This window comes from Halichoeres trimaculatus, unplaced genomic scaffold (assembly GCF_033239565.1).
Source record: "Halichoeres trimaculatus isolate MK-OKI-2021-1 unplaced genomic scaffold, fHalTri1.1 fHalTri1_scaffold_11, whole genome shotgun sequence".
Classification (NCBI taxonomy): Eukaryota; Metazoa; Chordata; class Actinopteri; order Labriformes; family Labridae; genus Halichoeres; species Halichoeres trimaculatus.
In genome coordinates this window covers 21,742,970-21,763,734 of record NW_027437189.1, presented here as the reverse complement: position 1 = coordinate 21,763,734, position 20,765 = coordinate 21,742,970, and the positions used below count along the sequence as shown (strand labels likewise).

Sequence of the window (20,765 nt, the reverse complement as noted above, 5' to 3'; positions counted from 1 at the left end):
TATGAAAGGTACCCATCCCTAGATTTCACTATCGGCACACACTGTACGGAGAGTGAATTTTTTTCAAACTCAGTGGTTTAGAAGTTATTAGGATCGTTTGATTGTCCAATCAGAGACACAGCTCAGGTCACGTGGCTGACGGGCGCCATGTAGCTGTTCGAAAGGAAACTTGCAACGGGCGTCATATGTGGCTGCAGGTTGGCTTCATTTCAAGTGTCAGGAACAGACTGGTGACGTCACAGAGGCTACATCCATGTTTTATACAGTCTATGCTATAAACATTTTGGAGATATGATCATGTTAATCTAACCCAAACTTGAGCTGAAGTTTTTATATCACTATCAGATGTTATTCTCCAGTGTCAGATTAAAAAAATAATCAGTCAACATCAGTCGTCAGGTAAACAGTTTGATGTTAGGGTTGGCTGAGGTATAAGAGTCAGAAACCAGAAACTGAACCAGTATTTCTTTTGTGTAACAGCAGCAGAACAGTGACCTCACACAGACAGTATATTGTTCATGTCTGGAAAAGGATTGAAACATTTATACAAACGCCCCCCACCTCCAGGACCAATGTTTTCCACTCCAAAAGCAGGCCTACAAATCCTCTGGGACCTGGCTGCTCCAGGTGGGGGTTTTCAGGCAGACAGTGGAGATGAAGTGATCCCTGGATGGATGAGGAAATCTGCCAGCCAGCTGAGAAAAGGCTCAGGGAGTGTCATTTCTCCTGACATGGAGAGAGAGATCTGGTTTGTATTCAGGGCTAGATCCTGTGGGTCTTAAGTGAACTGTCATATCCTAATGATTTAAGTTGGGCAGAGTGAGATTTTTCATCCATTCAATCATTTTCGGGATGTCTTATGTTTTCTGTCCAGCTCCTTCAACCAGACTTTTCAGCACACATGGAAAAGTAAACTCACGTGTAGGGAGCTGAAGCGGAAGTACTGATCAATTTGTCAAAGTTTTGGAGTTTATAGTGAACACAGAAAAAAAGCATAGAGACATGAAATATTCAGTCAGTTTTCAGTTTACCGTAAAGGTCTGGCCATAAGGAAATGAACCGCAGCCTATTTAAATTTGAAGCCATGCAGAAAAGAGGCCACAGGCTGGATTCAAACTAGAGCTGCACGATTTGAGGAAAAGGTGCGATTTGCGATTAGGTGGACAATATTGCGATTGCGATTGTGCTTGTGATTTAATAAAAAAAGTTGTGTCATGATGAGTCTACAGGCTTGCTTGGTTATCATGGAGAAAAATCTGAATTGCATGTGCTGACATTGCGATTGCGATTGCGATATCCTCTTTTGCGATTACATAATTGCGTGTGCTGACATTGCGATTGCGATTGCGATAATCGTGCAGCCCTAATTCAAACCTGGACTGCCTGGACCAAAGTGAACCTCATGAAGTGCAACTACACGGCCTTCTGTGGTCTTCGTACAAACTTGACATGTCTTGATAATAAGTAAATTTTATTCACTGCTGTGATAGTTTCTTATCCTGGCTGGTGTGGCAGTTCATAAATGAGGTTTTCACCAACATTTTCCTGTTAACTCAGTCAGTTCAACAGAAAACATACAGTATGTGGTTTCAGAGCCTAAAGATCATAGTTAGGAAACACTTATGTTTGTGTTATGAAAGGAAACATCAGTACAGAGGCTGTGGGAAAGGGTGGAGTATTGAAAACTGAAAGTGAAAGTATAGGAGTGGCATTAGTTCAGCCACAATAAGGACTCTCAGGAAACATAAAAGACATCAAAGCTGTACCCTGAATATTACACTAACGTCTTCAGTTTAGACTTTGTCGTTAAAGCAGGTGCACAATCTACACAGCAGCACACACACCCATATGCTGCACATATCATAACTTCCCCCTCCCTTTGTCAAACACCAAAGGGTTATCAGACAGGCTAACCTGAACAGGATGAAAACACTTCAGGTCATTTTCATTTATTTATTTATTTATTTATTTAATTATTTATTTATGTGTATGTAATTGTATTATTTATGTAGTAGTAGTAGTAGTAGTAGTAGTAGTATTAGTATTATTATTGTAAACTGTAATTGTTTCATTTAACTCTTCTAATTCTTATAACTGTATTTTATTATTCATTTTTTTTCTAGTTATTTTGGTTATAACTATTACTTAATATATGTATGTATATGGGTATATAGCTTATTTTTTTCTTTTCCTTTTTTTCTAAATACTTTAAATATTTTATTATTTTATTGAATCAATTTCTGTTGTTTTTTTTAATCTTATCTTATTTTGTTTTATTTATTTATTTATTTATTTGTTCTTTTTTTTTTTTTTTTCTCTTTTATTCTGAAAAACTTAATGCAGATATGGCCTTTTTTGGGGGGGGGGTTTAATGCGCATATGTCTACGATTATGTAAGTTTGTAAATACGCATACCTTTTTTTATCACGTTTTGATTTTCCTATGCGAAAATGCACGCATTCATTGTAACGAATGGTAAATTTCTGGTTACTTTGTGCCAAAGATTCAATAAAAAAGAATGTTGAAAAAAAAAGAAAACACTTCAGGTCAGCTGTGTGAGAGTTTCTCTGATCAAATTTCATATCATGAAAACAACAAACTGGGAGAACAACAAACTGTTTACTTTTCTTAGGATTGGGTGGTCAGCATCCTCAAGTTGTTTTTGCCTCGATGACTTTAAAGAATTCCCCTTGTCTGAGAGCAGAGGGTTTCTTTGAATCACTTTGGTTGACTTTTGGTTGAATTTGGCAGAGACAGCACTCTCCTTGAGCGTACTGTGTCTGTACCGTGGTGTTGACACAGTCACAGAATTGAAATCAGATTTCTACTTTAGAGATGGGCAACTTTTGCTCTCTGAGAAATCTAAACTACATAGTTAACACGTCTGTTAATTCACCATCTTACACTTATCTACAGTATGTAACAGAACTTCCCTGGGATGTTGTACAATATCGTGAGTAAACTGTGTTTCGTAACATTCAGAGCCCATTATTTCATGAAGAGATAAGAACAACTGGCTTTCTGTTGAGTCAGACAACTGATGTCACCAAAACTCAAGTGGGCGGTATATTAGTAAGCAGCAAAGGTTAATAAAGTTTACCCTCGAGGCTGCTCTTAAAGTTACCGTAACGAGCTATTAGCTAACACTGGTGTGTTTAAAGTAGAAGGTGTATTGCACGAGCATCAGAGTAAAAACAGGTGAAGACATGAAGACAGTTTCAGCCACATTAGCTTTAACTGATTCTGGTACACTGACTCAGACTGTAATGATTGTTACTCTGCATTCAGGAAAATCATATGCCTTGAATTTGGGTATTCAACCTGTCACAGCACTTTAAGCATGTATATTATAACAGATGAAACACATCTTTAACAGCTGCATTCAGTTTACAGCATCCTGCTCAGAGGCGTCAGTGTGTTATGTCAAATATGAGTCATTGATCATGTTGTTACTAGCACCTGTGTCTTTGTCCTGCAATAAAAAGTGTTTCATAAAAAAGACTGTAATGTGTCTGTATGTAGACTGGGTATGCAGTGTTTGACTTCATGAATCTTGAGAAAGTGAACTTTAACTGTTGGAGCGAACTGTTTCAGATGCACAAGTGAAGCTCATCATTCATGAGCTTACACTGCACGTGTGATACCAGGATGGAGCTTTAATAAGTGTTGGTTCAGATTCCTTTGGAGACTCTTACGTGCAGTTGAAGGGAGAATATGACTTTGACATTTAAAATCGAGCACAAAAAAATCTGAAAATGTAAATTGTGTGTAAAAGTAAAATTTGTGGTAGAGCTTTAAGACTATAATCTGGAAAGAAAAGGTCCTCGAGAGTGGTATCGTTCCACCATCCTGCTTCCACTGTGTGAGAGCGTGCTTTCAGCTGACCATCGTTTTGAATGTGCCAGAAACATGCTGCGCCGTGACCAGATACTGTGCCTCCCATGCACACTGCACAGTGATCCACAGCCAAAACTAAGCCAACATTAAAATCACCTGTTTGATTCAAGAATCAGGTCAGACTCTGCTTCAGCGTGTGTTTGAAAGAAGAAGAAATAACAAACACATCTGGGGTGTTTGTTTCTGTTAGAGAAGCCAGTTTCAGTTTTATAAACACTAGAATCCAGTGAGAAAAATAAGAACTTGAATTCATAAGGAGCCTTAAAAAAAAACAAGGTCACTTTACAGAGTCAGGTGGGGGTGGGGTTATCAATAATGGGGAGAAGCCTAGATGAAAGGTGCGTTTTGAGGGCTGTTTAAAAGTGACCAAGGATGGAGCAACAAAGAGAGCTCCAGGGAGTGGGGGCTGCTGCACTGAAAGCTTTACTGTCCACAGCCTAGTGCGGTGTATGGAGAGAGACCCAGGTTTGAAGACAAATGGGTTTTGAGATGGAGAGTGCTGGTGCAGGAGGTCAGACAGGTACTGGGGAGCAAGGACATGGAGGGATTTGTGGGTAGGAGGAAGTATTTGCAGGTGATGTGGAACTCGACAGGAAGCCAGTGGAGGTGGATGAGAGTGGAGGTGATGTGCTGCCAGGACTTGGTGTGAGTGAGAACCCTGTCAGCTGAGATCTGCACATACTGGGTTCCCTGAACAGGACTAGCTGCACTAGTTCAACTGGGAGGTGATGAAAGCTGAATGAGGGTCTCAGTCAAAGGAGTCTGACAGTGATGGTCAGAGCCAGATTTGGTGACAGATATGGTGGAGGGGTCCTGACTCTAACTTTGTTCAGAGTAAGGTGATGCTCACTGCATGTTACACGGATGTTTTGCGTCGTAGGGTAATCAGAGTGTGCACAGCGGTTAAAGTAAGAGAGAGGTGTGGGCTTACTATGAGACGGTGTTGGAGTTAAAGTAATACTCCGGGATGGAACAAGTTGGGTCCTATCACAAGGTTTAGGACAGAAATTACCCCTACAGCAATGTTTTTGTGCAGCAGAAGCCCAGGGCGCTCGCACCAAACACCCCCTCCCTGCTCCTCTGCTGGTTTCCTCTGCACTCAGACGGGGCCAATTTTTACTTGACCAAAAACACAAATAAACGGACTTCCACCAAAAAAACCTGATATCGGTCTGCATTCACGCTCTATTTGGAGAATTTTCAGCGTGTTACTTTCACACAAAAACACCGCTAAATAAGGCTCTAGTTCTCATCGTGTCGCTGCAGAGCCACAGCTGGTTACCAGGTGCTCGCCGCTTAGTGTATCAGTCCGCGTGCCCGGTGTGCCAGATATAAACAAGAGACAAATATTTGTGTTTTTGGTCAAGTAAAATATGGCCCCGTCTGAGTGTAGAGGAAACCAGCAGAGGAGCAGGGAGGGGGTGTTTGGTGCGAGCGCTCTGGGCTTCTGCTGCACAAAATCACTGCTATAGGGGTAATTTCTGCCCTAAACCTTGTGATGGGACCCAACTTGTTCCATCCCAGAGTATCACTTTAAGAGATATAGGGGAGTCAGCTATGAGGCAGACCTGACCTGACGTTCACTAACCCTTGTTCATCATCTAAGCTATCTGCTCCTCTGAGTGTCAAAACAACCAAAACAAAAATACTCTCATACACTTTTCTTATGATCCTGGACCTGCTGATACCTCTTATGATTCATCTCTTGCTATCATACTCACAAACGGGGCTCTTTGACTCTGCTTAATAGCTGGATGATGGGTTAAAAGAGGACATTAATACAGCGAGAAGAATGTTAACCAGACAGCTGACTCATAAATCAATATCATAAGCTCTTAACAAGCCATGAATGGCCTTAGAGGAACACACACATCCCAATTGTTGAGTCTGCAGCTGATATTAAAACCTCAAAGGTCTCCTAGCCTGCGCTTCTCTCTGTAGACAGCTCACTGTCCTGACCCCCCACCACCTGCTATCACAGTCATTACAGCGGCTGTCATCAGGATGAGAATGTATTACTGCACGGGAAACGATGGAGCTGAATCTGTGGGGACGTTCGACAAGGTGCAACAGAACAGGAAAGTGTGAGACTGCTGAGAAATACCTGACATGGTGTCAGAAACATAAAGCTGTGTCAGCAGAAACATTTCACTTCAAGTCGAACTGAGGGTGCAAGGTCACACAGGGTCGTGGCTCATACAGGCTCATCCCCATGGTTCAGTCAGGTGGAAGGATGAAGGTAGTGATGAAGGGAAAGACGGAGACCTGTCATTAGGTGATAAAAGCTGTGTTCTGATAAAAACAGATTGTTTCAGGAACAATGTGCTCAAGCTGAGAAACGAATATGGTGTAAAAAAAAAAAAGTCTGAGTTTCAGCGGAAAGTTTAGTCGGAAAATCTTGGGATTAACATTTTGACAAAGCTCTATATTTAAACTCAGAGCGCCTTATTAAACGAGTGTGAGAAATACTGTGTTTATCTGTCTTTGCTTACAGCTGTATGTGTTTTATCTTCAGCTCCAAACACATCTTCACAGAGACAAACTCAATGCTGTCAATACAAAATAAAGCTTTTAATACTCACAACAACTGTCAGAGTACCACACAGATCAGCTAACAACTCATTTCAGCTAATCTCCAGGAAATGACGAGAGTGGCCAGAACTCAAGTTGTGCTTTTACAAACATAGAGCTTTTATTTGGAGTATTCATGATGTGGATGTGCATGAGTCAGGAGGCCTGCACTTTTCACTGAGCAGGATTTAGAGGCCGAAGCCCCACCTATCTGATGTGTTTTCATGGCCTTTGTTTTACCTCAGTCTCGGGGGAGTTGAATTAAAGGGGGCCATGACTACAAGCCAAGCTCCAGCACAATGCATTCTGAGGGGCCAAGAGGGGAGATACACATCAGCCTGTTGGGGGGGTTTCCTGAGGACTCACTGAGTATTTTTGATAACCATTTGGCTCAGCCCAAGAATTAAGTGGAGAACTATTCAAACTGGAGGCATGAGTCCAAAGAAACAATCCAATGAGTGCCCCGGCAGAGAAGGCAGGTGACCTTATGGAAACTTTTATTGTACATTTACAACAGTAGCACTGAGCCCTGGTTTCCCATCAGCCCTTCCTGTGACGCAGGCCTACACTTTGACATATAGAAAGTGACCAGCTATGAAAACACCATGTGTTCTTCACACACTCTTCGGAGTGATCAGGTGAAGAGCCCGGGACAGAGACAAGGATGAGAGGAAGAGAGGGAGAGAGGTGGGTCAGCAGAAACAGGGTCTTGATTTACAACAAAGAAGGAATCTGAGTTGCAAAATTTTTCTGTTTGTATTAAAAAATCAGACAGATGTGCTGTTTTGATGCAAGTAGTAAAGGGTGAGATGCTTTTACCTGTAGACAACTGTTTTCTGTCCTAACTTTGTTCTGCTGTCAGTCACAAAATTATTTTCACTTGCTATATGCAAAGATAAAATTAATTTACTTTTTTATCTAATTCAGCTGTGACCAGCTATAGAAAGTCAAGGCTAAAGAAAAATGTTTGCTTTGTAGGGGTGCACCGATGTATCAATTTAAAAACAGTATCAGCTGGTACTTGGTCTTCTGATAGCCAATGGAGCGCGAGCAAATCATGTGCTGTGTAACAATGTCAGTAGCAGATGTTTATTATCTGTTGTGTGGCACTGCTGTGTAAACCTGTGGTTCTCAAACTTTTTTCAGTGATGTACCCTCTGTGAATTTAATTTCCTGCCAAGTAACCCCTAACAAGTTCAAAGCAGTTTTGGTTGGAATAAAAGACGTACAACACAGCGCTGTAAATATTAGTTTTTGTTTTACGAAATATTCTCTATTAACTGCTGCTGAAGATGTGCTGACTCCACTCTACTGTTGGCTAATTTCTCCCCACAGAAAAACCATAATCACAATACGTTGGGTAGGTTGCAACTTGTGGGCATAAATCACATCAAGCACATTTTTCTAAATGCTAACAAAATTTTCCTAGCTATGGTTTCGCCTTCTTTTGCTCATGTCTCTCCATGTTTTCAGAAAAATTGCTGCTAAGCTTCAACCACAAAGCTGTTATTTGTGTTGTTATCCTGGATTGAAGGAGACTTATTATTTATTTATTTTATTTATTTATTTATTTTATTATTATTATTATTTTATTTTATTTTATTTATTTTATTTTTTTTTTTTTTGGGGGGGGGGGGGGGGGGGGTGTCTACTAGAATTGAATAACCTACAGGATATAATATCCTGTTTTTTTTTTTAATTTGGACTTATACTAAATTCAAATGTTGATGGTATGAAACTTGTTGGAGGAATTTTGGTTGGTTGCTATTTTTTTTATATAATTTTTTAAATCTTCCTTACCCCCTGAAGTGCCCTCACATATCCCAAGGGATGGGTACCAAACTAGGTACTTTTAAAGGTACTGACCGAAGTATGTCAAAAGCACCGGGTACCGATTCACGTAAAATCAAAAGGTACCATGTTTAGGTACCTAAACACATCCTTGTGACTGTGAGGGAGTGGAAGAGTGGGTTATTTTCTATGCTGGACATGAACACAGCATTGCAAGATTACATATTGACAAATAAATATGTCAACTTGAAAAAAATGTATTCAAAATGAATTTCAAACTTTGCAGCGATATTTAAGTTAACGTGGTTAAGTGTCCAACAATAACCTTGCACACCACGGGTGTAACTTTATTTTTGCTTCATTCAACCAAATATGATGTACCTTCCCCTTTTTAGAGTGATTACAGAGACATGTGATTTAGCACTGTGAAGCTGGGTTGAAAGGAGACTTGTTTATCTCTGCATCCTGACCACAAACTAAAACAAACAGACCAATATTAATGTGTATTTGACAATCAGGAAGGAGGAATAAAAAAAATTCATAACCTGCTTCAGTGTCTTTAAACATCAGCACCACTGTTGGCTCTGATTCTCACCATCAGTGCATTTCTTGTTTTAATTTTTTCCCATGCCAAACTTCTGTCACTCAAATCCTGCTCTCAAACAGCTGAACTCAGCAGGCCAGGATGTAAACACTCCCTGCTTGCACCTGCCTCAAAGACAAATGAAAACATGTATTTGACAACAAACAGAGCTGGCAGAAAGTTCATAGTGAAGAAAAATTTGTTGATTTTTATGGAAAGCAGACTCTAAGTGGAGCCATTACCAGAGCATAGCTGTAAAAACCAAAGCACAACTTTGGTCCAGCATGCTACCAACACCTTTCACAATTAGCAATGTTCTGCAAGGGTCAGACAGCAGGCCGATCAGCCTGAAAAGAGCAGTTCTCAACAGGTCGTGGTATTTCACACACGACCCATGGGCGTAACAGTGACCCATATGTAGCAGCCAACCAGCCAGTCGGTTGGGTGAGGAAGCGTTTGCTTCTGGCGGCTGTCTACAAACCAGAAAACACTGGCCTCAGTGAGAAAGAAATACACACAATCAGAAGTGATTCCTTGGGACTTTAAGAGGGTGGCCTCAACTGCAATAATGGAGGGGCTTTTGTGTCAAAGAGATGCTTGTTTTCTCCTCCTCAGGCATGAAAGCGAATTTGTCTTGCCAGCCAGGTCTATTTATATTCACAAGAGCATTCTTCAGCATTAGCACAGTCACATGGCCCGTCATCCAGTGGATATAGCCCAGCAATACATTAGGGGGATTCTGCATCAACAGCAGCAACAACCAGAGTTTCTGTTTCTATTACGGTGTTGTAGAGATGATCATTCAGCTGACGAGGTATAAAACAGATCTGTCAATGTAGTCTACTGTGTCACACTCATGGCACCTGACTAAATGACTGCAGGCCACAACAGTCTGCCTGGAGTGGGAAGATTGCGCAATGAAACGTCAGAGTCAGAGGTGCTCCAGTGTTGCCTTCAGCCCAGGGGCAGGAACAGGTTGGTTAAAAGGTGAATACAGGTGTGTTGTGAAAGGGTCCTGCTGCCACAAATCTCCCCATCCACTCTCCCTCTGATGAGTCAGAGGTGGCATCAGGACCTATGAACTCAGCCCAGTAAGGCAGGAGGCTAAAACAGGTTCTCTCACTTTATGTCAGATGGATGTGCCCTGGAGAGGACGACACGCCTAATTACAGTGACTCACAGGTTTACAACAAGCAGGAAACAGGCTTGTCTGAACTCTTGTTTTTCTTCTAACTGTGAGATACACAAGCAGCCTGTTTATCACATCAAGGGGAGGGAAAATCTAATGTGATGTGAACTTTTATTCAAAGACTTGTACCTCAAAGAAAGGGAACTTCCACATGAAGATCAGAGCCCACAGTCAGACACAGGGCAGCAGACTTTGAGTGATGGAGTCCTACTCAAGGACACAGAGGAAGAGTGGGAGGTCTTCAGACCAGGGTCTTTAATAACACACCATCTAACTGTGTCATAGCTTCAGCACTGCACCATCATTACACACCACCTGCTTTTATGGAGTACACTGGACTATATTGTGACTGTAAAACAATATCATCTTTATCACTATTAACTAATCTTACTCACACTACAGACTCCACACTAAATGACTGAAGACATGTTAAAGTATGTAACAATGTTTTTTTAAGTTTACAGAGCAAAACATAGTGCGTATTGAACATTATCGTAATGTGTTAATAGCACAAACATATTGCGTATTGTGATGAGAAATAACAGTTCTCGATCATTCTGCTGAACTCTGTCATAGTGTCTCAGCCCTTCCTGACACAACACGTGAGCACGTCCAACAAGTTAAGCATCTTCTGTAGAAAGTGAGACATGTGCAGGTCTGGAGGGCTGATGAGTGGGATGTCAATATCTCCTGGCGTTAATTCAAAGAAGGTTGGCCTCTTTTTTCCCATGCCTGCCTCAACTTCTACAATTTGGGAACGTAAAGAAGTCACGCTTACTAACCACACACACCAACACACCAACACCCACTCCCACACCACTCTGTGAGGGTGTCCTGGTATTTAATGAGAGCATGTGAATAATTCAGCCTACAACAGGTCTGGAAGAGAAAAAGGACTGCAGCCATCATTAACTATTCACAGTGTAACAGTATTATGACACATCCACACGCATTAGCATGTGCAAACATACTGTATACTCACACACACATAAAGAAAGACTTTTGCCAACAGTGCCCCACCATCTGCTTAGACCTGAGGCCTTGGCTCTGAGGCAATGAGGGAAAAGACTGGTGCTTTTTGTACATTCTGACCTGGTACTAAGAGAAACAATAAGGATCTACCAAAAGAAACATGCCTTTTGATACCAAAGCTCATATAAATGTGCCCAAGAATTTCAAGTAGGACCTGACACTTAAATATATGTATCTTCATAGATTATATAAATATTCACAAAGTGATTTGCTCCTGTAAAAAGCATCATGGGAAATAATCAGCAGTAGGGATGTTCAATGGTATCTAGGCCTGTCATGATAATCAATAAATCAATTAACCGAACGATAAATAAAAACGTCCTCAGTAAGTTTGCCAGCCTCGATAAACTGACACGTGCATGCATGTTTGTTTTCCTCCTCTCTTTCGACCAAAGAGGCTGAATGAGAAGATGGCTCAATACGTCTATCTTTCCTAACATCGGGGTGCATAGGTTCTATAGCGGAGTGTAGCGGATTTATAGCAGAGTGAGCATCTGTCAAAAATGCCATCTTTGGGGTGAAGACGGGGCTGCTCGCGCGTACACACGGAGAAAGCTGAAGCGAGCATCCTGAGGGGTAAGGAGGAAACACACGCTAATATGAGTGATGGCACGAAAGGTACGGTTCTTAAGCCGCCTGCCACAGTCCCAGTGTGGAAATATTTTGTTTTTTATCAGAATGAACAAAGTGTGAGCTCATGAACACCAACGAGCTGATATGTCGCATTTGTTCGAAAATAGTGGCGACGAAGAAGAAGAAGAAGAAGAAGAAGAAGGGGAGGTGCAGCGGAGCCTTGTTCTTTGACAATCCCCTCTTACTGAGGCTTTAAAAGCACCAAATGGTGGGCGCTCAAAGACAGCTACATTGCCAAAGAAATGCAGCCCTTCAATATGGTTGAAAGCCAGAAATGTTAAAAATGTTTGACAAACAGTACGGATTAACTGGGAAAAAGTACATGTTACAAACAATTCAGCAACTGTATAAACTCCTTTTTATTTAGGCTATAGTTTTTTTTTGTTTATTTTTGGAGTTTTGTTTTTTCTTTAGAGACAGGGTCTATGTTTTATTGTTTTTGATTAGTATTAATTATTTTCATTGACATGTATTTTTTTCTAAAAGAGAGTCCATTTCATTTTCATTGTATTTTTTTTCTCTTTCTTGTTTGTTAAATTTATTATATTTTTTGTTTAATTTATTTTATTTAAAAGATCCTGACCTTTTAATTACAGTTAAATACTCTTAAGAAATTAAAGTTTCTTGATTTTGATATGGTGTTCTCACTTTATTATCCCATTTATCATAATTACATCAATGAAAAAATGGGTTAAAAATCAAAATAATATTGACAATAATATTGTTTATCGGCAATAATATTTTGGAAAATTATCATCTAGAAAAATTTGTTATTGTGACAGGCCTAATGATATCGTTTTTAGACCGATACTAGAATAAGTACTCCTTCTAGAGTTCTCACCAATACCGAGTACTGATACCAGTAGTACTTTTGATACATAAAATTATCATTCAACAGTCACAGATTATTTTGAAGAGACAGCAAAGTCACTCTGACATTAAGTAAAAAAAACACAAATGACTCTCTTAAAAGGTGGTTGAACAAATTAACAAAAGTGCAAAATAAAACAGTTGAACTGTTAGCTCTCCCTGCTCCATTCATTTTCTCTGAAAAGGACCTGACACACATTTGCTGTGGTGTCAAACTGCAGCAATGTAGAGCCAACTACTGGCAAGGAGGACTTACTGCATGTAAGATTTTTTTTTGCCTTGAGTATAGGCAGCCTTTACAAGTACCAATACTTTGAAATAAGGCTGGTATGAATGGTCTGATACTGGTACTCCCCCATACCTAATCAGCAGTATGTTATCGTGATATCTTTGGTTTGTCTGACCTGGGAAAAATGTTACATGTCATTATTTCTACATGGAAGTTCTCTAAAAAGGCAGATAAATGTAAATATGTTTCTGTATGGAAGAGATGACTGATGTGATAACAAAAACAATATCAGTTCTGAGTATTTTGCAAACTCTTTTAGCAAGAACAAGGCAACTAAATTTGTTAGAGCTCTAACAAAGCAAAGCAAACTTATCAGGCCAGATGGGGTCAAATGCTGTGAAATGAATTTGATAAATACGGTTGATTCTTGTGTTACAGTTGTGTGAGAGGACTTTATGTTTCTATCCTCCAGAGTAGACCTTCTCTTCAACACAAAGTGCTGTGCACCACATGACCTTGAGTTTGAGGAAGTGTCTAATCGCATGTCTGTAATCTGTCTCAAAATAAGCACTTTGGGTGACTGCTTGTAAAAACAGCCACTGACTGCCTATCCCTTTTCAAAATAAGGGAGAAAAAGTGTGGTGTTTTCACAGACCTCCCCTGGGTTTGGAGGGGAGTCTTTCCATGAGGATCTATCAGGTTTTGCCCTACACATTGTCACTGATGGTTCAGGTCAGGAGGATAGATGGCTGATAGTGGGTGGGTCTCTATCAGCGCTGTCACCCTCTGCTGAGGGTCGTGTGTCTTAATACGACAACGAAACCAGCCAGCTTCTGCTGCAGCCAAATGCTGGATGTTTGGCCCAGAAAACAACGATGATCTGGAGCCTCAGTCTGCTGTGCTTAGAGTAGACCAACGTACTCATAGATGTGAACAGAGAGTGAAGCTGACACATGAATACAAGAATATACAAAGACTTCAACTTTATCAGATTTAAAGGAAATACTGGAGCTAGAGTTTTTCAGCCAAACCAATCCAATACACCAGAGTGTCATGTGTAACTATGAAATCTTAACAAACCAATTACACAAAAACAAAAGGCTGTCTGCCAAACATTAAAACTTTTTCAGCTAAAAACTAGCAATATTTCATTTCACTTTCTTTTAATGTCATCAGATAAATGACTTTCATCATCAGATGTCTGGAAACAGAGAAACAGACTGAGATGTAGTGATGTGAAGATGTTATTGTCATTGTAAAGTGTTACTAAATGTCTTTATACAGTTCTTATTACAAGATCTTAATGTTTTATAGCAGTCAGACAAGGGATGGGTACCGAATTAGGTACTTTTTTAGGTACTGACCGAATTATGTCAAAAGTACCGGGTATCGATTCATGTAAAATCAAAAGGTACCATGTTTAGGTACCCAAACGCATCCTTGTGACTGTGAGGGAGTGGAAGAGTAGGCAATTTTCCATGCTGGACATGAACACAGCATTTCAAGGTTATATATTGAAGAATATACTAGTTTAATTGTAAAAAAATATATACTTTATTATTGAACAAATTGAAATTTTTTACCACATTAACACAAAAAAGTACCGAAAATTGGTACCGTTGAGTACCGGTACCGATTGCCGGGTACCAGGCATCGGTACAGTATCGTTTCATATGTGAAAGGTACCCATCCCTAAGTCAGACTTTAGTGGTTTGTAAAGCTTATAGTGAAAAATTTTGTAAAATGAAAACCTCCGGAATACTGACCTACAAACCCTCGGCTACTATGCCCATCATGGCTCAGCTAACAGCTCGCTTCTACCTGTGCCCTCTGATAAATCAAACCATTTATTTAACAGATAATGGCTTTCATCTGTCTTTTAACTGTAAAAACAAGTGTGTGTGATAGCAGAGAGGGAAAATAACCAGTCAGACTAGCATAAAGTAAGTCCTGTGTTGCTCTGTGTGCAATAACACAGCTAAAAGACGAGATATTCATTGGAAAAGACCAGAATCAGTTGGAGGTCTTTGATCACTTAAATTGTTGGCTTTTGAAGAGGCTCTGTGACCTACAAAAACACCAACTAATTCATAGAAGAAAAAGGATCTGTCTGGATTCTTCCTTCAGTCAGGTCAACACCAGACTTCTGCACAAAATGCCAGACTGTAGGTAGGAGGTGTCCACCAGGTAGAGTTGCAACAGGAAGCAAGCAGACATGACCTTTTACCCCTGGCCCAGCTGAGACATGGCAGGGTGAGGAGGTGAACTGCCTCCCTTGGTTCTACAAACTAAACGTCATCTTCTCAAGTCTGACCAGCCGCCAGCCCCTCCCTTTTCTTCCTATGGAGGCAGCTCATTCCAACAGGCACACAAAGGCTGGGCTCAGCTGAAAGGCCTAAATGGCAGCAGAGCTCCTGGCCCAGACCAGCTGAATGGTTGTCATTGTGTCCCCATGGTCACAGGGGGCTAGCAGAACTGGGCTGTTTTTTAAGGGGCCTTTTGGCAGCCCTGTGTTCTTATCCCAGCAACAAGGGAACAGGCATTTCCACTTGGTCCAGAGGAGGGCTAGTTATAGACTGGAGGAAATTACTTATAAGATGATGACATGCAGCATGCATCCACTTGCAAAGAGGCAGATGACTTTACAGGCTCTTGAAGCTGAAACTCCACAAAACAAAGTGTTCACGGCCAATTGAGGCAGCATTCATCCTCTTTATTTTCAGTACATTCAACGCTTTGGAGCTGCTATCTGAAAAGCATAGCAGTGACCATGAGCCATGCTGTCAGACATGCAGTAGAGTCAAAAGATAAAGTGAGAAAAAATGGCCGCCAGGATAAAGTGGACATGTGTTTTTTTTTTTCTTTGTTCAGCATCCAATGTCATGTCTCACATGTTCCTGACAAGCACATGAATGCACCACCAACAGAGAACACTTCCTGCTTACAACAGCATTATTATTTGCAGGGTGAAATCTAAAGGAGACAACGTTTTTACTGTTATTGAGCGACCAAAGTTTGGGTTATAGGAAGGAAACACACTGTAGTATCAGGAAAAGTAATAATTATCTGGTACCTATAGTGTGATCAGAACAATGGCCACATTCCCATGCCTTGGTTTATTTTGAATCACAAATGTATTGTATGATGTAAATCATTTCCAGGATACATGAACTAATAAATTACTTAAGGCAATAATCCAATCGTCTTTGTACTGGATAACCCAGCAAATAAACACCTGACACATAAAATACTTGATCATACTCTCTGAAAAATCATACTTTCAAAGGTTCCCATCATTAAATTCAAACCCTGCCCCAGATATCCAGAGAGCTGCTGTGGAGACAATTACTACAGCATAGATCATTTGGCATAAAACCGTGAGTTTTATGACCTTTCTCTTACTTAAGACAACATGTTGCCCACCTCTATAAATGATCCTTTATGTGTTAAAAGATCAGCATGAGTCTTAATCTTTTAATTAATGGCCTACATCATCCAAAATCCACCAGCATAATGGGATTAACTATTATGATCTCACACACACATAGATTACTGGCTGATACACACCTGAATAACAATTAACCTCAAAGGAAAGCCAGCTTGTAAAAGTCAAGCAGATTCTGTAATTCATCAGTTTACATGTTAACAATAGCTGTTATGAGCTGTAAAAGGTTTCTATGTGGCTAGCTTTGTTACAGCTAGCATTTATTAGCTTGTAAATACGCATGTTAATTTGATTCTTTTGAATACAACTGTCAGATGCATATGAGTGGTTATTTCTGGAATCTTTATAGCATAAAGAGTTTGATTTAGGATTTGGTCACAGGCACAAGTGAGTGGTCGCTTCACAGGACTGGATTCAGACACCTCAGCTGGAAGAATAAAGCCTAGGTGCCATGAAGCAGTGAGAATGTCAGGGATGGGACAGTGTGTGGAGCAGGACTGGAGCTAACAGCTGCTCTGGGGGAGGGGTTGATCAGCACTATGCTTTGGATGGATGAATGAATGGTGAGGTTATTTATAGACTTGAATAAATAGAAATATTAATCACTCATTTGCTGTACATCCTAAAGAGCAGAACAAACATGCCCAAGGAGGTGTACACCTGACACAGGTCTTAAAGGGAGCTGTAACCCACAATAAGCACCACAGGAACATGAACCTATAATTCTGGTAATAGCAGGTTCACAGAGGTGTATAAGGTTGTTGTAGCTGAGGTCATACACCATCTTGGGTAATTAATGATAGCCATTCATCAGACTGTACCTTCACATGACACCAGAGGAGATGGCTATAGGCCTTGTCATTACCCCTCAACCCACGATGCAGTGACTCAGTTTTACTGCAATAAAACATTTTTTCAGCTGAAACATGAAACCATATGCCAAGAACACAACCTCTCTGCTATCAGGCAGGAAGCCATGTGCTGACAGATGGATCAAATTCCTGCCATAAGAGGAAGTAAAACAAAGCTGACGAGAGAAGGGTCAAGTCCTGATAGCCAGACCTTGCCTCTGGACATCTCAGTATGTCTGACAGCAACACACACAAAGCCATGGCTGTGACACATGAGCCAGTGAGGATTTGGTAAAGAAAGGCATCCCCACATCGACATTTTGTTACTAATAAGCCTCTCTAAGGTTTAACATAAAGGAGACACGAGGAAATGGATGAAGCCATTCTTTTCCTCCTGCTTGCTGCTTGTCATGCTCTGCTAGCTCGTTCACTCACATCATCTGTTAGCTCAACAGAAGCTAACTCTGTGCCGGAAATGTGCTTCATTCAATTTGTCATAAACCTAAAGTAGAATGGGAGGAGGGAAACTATGGGTTCAGACAATGCTTGTCAGCCCAGACAGTTGAGACAGACATAGCTAGCTTGAAAAATCTGCCATAGCATCCCCCCCATCAACAGCCAGTCAGCCCCCTCCCCTGCTTTACCTTCAGACAGCTCCAGATCCAACTCCGCCAATTGGTCTCTAACCTCTTTTGGCAGGGCGGACAAATCCGCGCCGCGGTCTGCCATGACTTCGCCGACAAACACGAGTGTAGTCTAGTTGAAAGAACACCAGGCTGTGGCGACGAAATGTTAAAAAATAAAATAAAAATGAAACGCCCTCCCTTAAGACACAAAACAAGACTGAGAGAGGGAGAGACGGTCCATCCACACGGCTGGCCCCTCCGCCATAATGGGAAAAACTCACCAACGGCAACGAGCAGGTCACGTGACGGCATTTACCTCGCCTGTACGTTAATTCAGCTGCAGCCTCACCGAAACACACACCAACACTGGCGCTCCCTCTGGCGTCTCCCTGGCAACAACACACACTCATATACACATTAACTTCACGAAAACAGAATAGTTAGTGCTATTTAATAAATTATCATTGTTTAAAATTACTCATAAAAGTTCAGGGTCAAGTAGACTGAGGGAGAGCAGTTTAACTTAATTACTCAGTTTTTAAGAGCGCTATTAAAGATCGTTCACCACACACGACCACGACCACGACTATCCATCAACTGTAAAATGCAAGTATTTCAAAGCAAGGGTGGAAAAGTCCCAGAAGTTCCTACTTATAACTGGAATCTGAATGAAGGGGCCATTTAAACATCAAAAAAGTCAGAAAAAAACAAATTCCTATCACATACCTTTTGGATGAAAGTGATGCTCATTTGTTAAACTCAAGAATTTATTTATAACATTAAGGAAGACATGCGTAGCACCCCCAAGAGGCCACTTCTCGGCATAACTAGTGTTTTTATGCTTACCAAAAGTTGCAAAAAAATGGGTCTGAATGGTCAATCAATTAATAATGTACTTTTCCATTTTTGTCTCTTCACCTCTGTTGTCTGTTTCAGGAAAACGATGCACGTACAGTGCGAACAGTAAATGTATACAACACTCTGCATACAGCATGCAGGAATGAATGAATCTGGGCTCCTCTCAATCTCCTCGCTCCAAAGCCCCAAATTTGGTTGTACAACTTGAGATGATGCATATAATTTAAGTTTTACTGAGTTCTTGTGGGAATATTTGTGGTTAGATTCACTCTGGTTTAAGTTTAGAGCTCTACCCTCAGTGCATTACTTATGGTCACCTTCAAAAAGCCAGCGTGGTATCCCAACTGTAAGTGCAATGAAAATAATTATACGCGTTCAGACATTCTCTGCAATTAAAGGCTGTGACAAAGGGTTACGGTCATGTTTTTCAGATGTGCAACATTGAGATTGTCTCACAAGGAGAACAGTTTAAAGCACATCATTTAAAGCAGCATAATTAAAAGTTAGTGTCACTGTTTGTTGGTCTAAAGGTACCCGAGTGCTGAACCAAACAATTAAAAAGGTCATAGCCCAGATTTCTGAAATATTTATGTCCCTAAATTTAAAATACACATACACAGCAGTTGAAGCACCACCTTCGACAAAAGCATTCAAAGTTCTACCATTCTTTGTTCTAACTAAATAATTCTTCCTTGGTAACAATCCATTTGGAATAAAATAGAAACAGATGTTTATTAAGATGTAGTTTCTTTAATTAAAACTGCAGCACTGTAAGTGTTCATAGTATTCCACTTGGAGGACATGCATGGAAAAGTAAATATATTCATATAGTACAGATATGTACAGTACAAGAACATTTTTTGAAATTATCAGTCCAACATTGGGAGTGTGAAAAATCATTAATACACTTTGTGCAACATTCACACTGTTGCATTTCTCCTTAGATTGCTCTTTTCATAAGATTTCAAGCTAACATTAATATGCCAAAGACTGTGAGGATGATGGTTAGTTTCCCAATTAAAAAAATAAGTTAGACAAGGACAGTAAATAGACAGGACTGAATTCATCTTCACACATATAAGAAGGGGGTGTAGCCTATTGTCAGCAACTAATGACATTTTTCTTTCAAGAAGACATACAGACAAAAACCAACCTGTGAGTTAAAGTAATTAGTTTTCATATTAAACAGTACAATTAGACGTGTTATGACAGAGATTGTATAGTGCTGAAAATAACACACAACAAAAGAAAACTAGAAACTACAGAAAAGGTGCCAATGACATGAATTACATGAAAATATGACAGCTAAATATAGTTTGACTTTTCATTTCATATAAACAATTGTCTATAAGGGGGCTGCCAGCCTGATATAGCACTAGCTAGGAAGCACTAGCTAGGAAGTATAACAAAGCACCAGGGTCACCGCCAGGACTGTCGGACAAGAGGTACAGTCAAAGTTGAAAGGTCATACAAATGCTAAGAAAGTTCTTATTAATGTTTACAGCACAGAAAAAGACATTTATTTTTTTCTAATGAAACCTGATATCTTTGAAAGACCAAGAGGACCACAAAACTGGGAGATAAGGAACAGAAGTTGTTTACCTTAGTGCATAAAACGCCCATATATGGGCGGATATCTGTCTTCAGTATATCACATCTTTTGAACGTTTAATGGTTTCAGGCAGAAGAAGAGAAAATTATACAGGGAGAAGAAAAGCAAACTTCTTGTTTGGGATTTTTGCAAAAAAAAATACTGATATCCTATTTGAGTACTTAGGTGGGACTTCTTTAAAACCAGAGGCAGTCAGATTAAGTCACAAGAAATCTTACTTATATCCTCTCTCAGAGCTTTAATATGTCTTTGCTGTTTCTCTCCACTAGATGACAGACCACCGTTGATTCAGTTTATGCCACTGAAGAGAGATGTATGGTTAAAAATTTAGTTTCAAGGCATTTAGAAGTCTGTTCCTCTGTATACCTTGCATTCTTAAGTTGTTATTTCTTGAAGAGACTGGATACAGACTTTTTTTTCCTGAGGCTCAAATGTGTTTTCACATGAGCAAACCTTGTTGTGGGTATATCAGAGGCACCTGTGTGATCTTAAGGCAAACATATGAGTCATAGTATGACAGACTGTAACAAACAAGTGCAAGTAACAAGTAACTCTGTACAGACGATTGTGTCACAGTC

The 20,765-nt window shown here is 40.3% G+C and overlaps 1 protein-coding gene across 2 annotated transcripts in view; it reads right to left on the bottom strand.

Annotated features, from left to right (window-relative positions):
• dip2ba (disco-interacting protein 2 homolog Ba) overlaps positions 1-18,008 on the bottom strand; it is a 51,113-nt gene extending 33,105 nt beyond the window's left edge. For both annotated transcript variants that reach the window (XM_074680820.1, XM_074680821.1), the window contains exon 1: positions 17,736-18,008. In XM_074680820.1, the coding sequence (XP_074536921.1) occupies positions 17,736-17,820 (85 nt within the window). In that variant the 5' untranslated portion in view covers positions 17,821-18,008. The remainder of the gene's footprint in view (positions 1-17,735) is intronic.
• Positions 18,009-20,765: the final 2,757 nt, after the last annotated feature.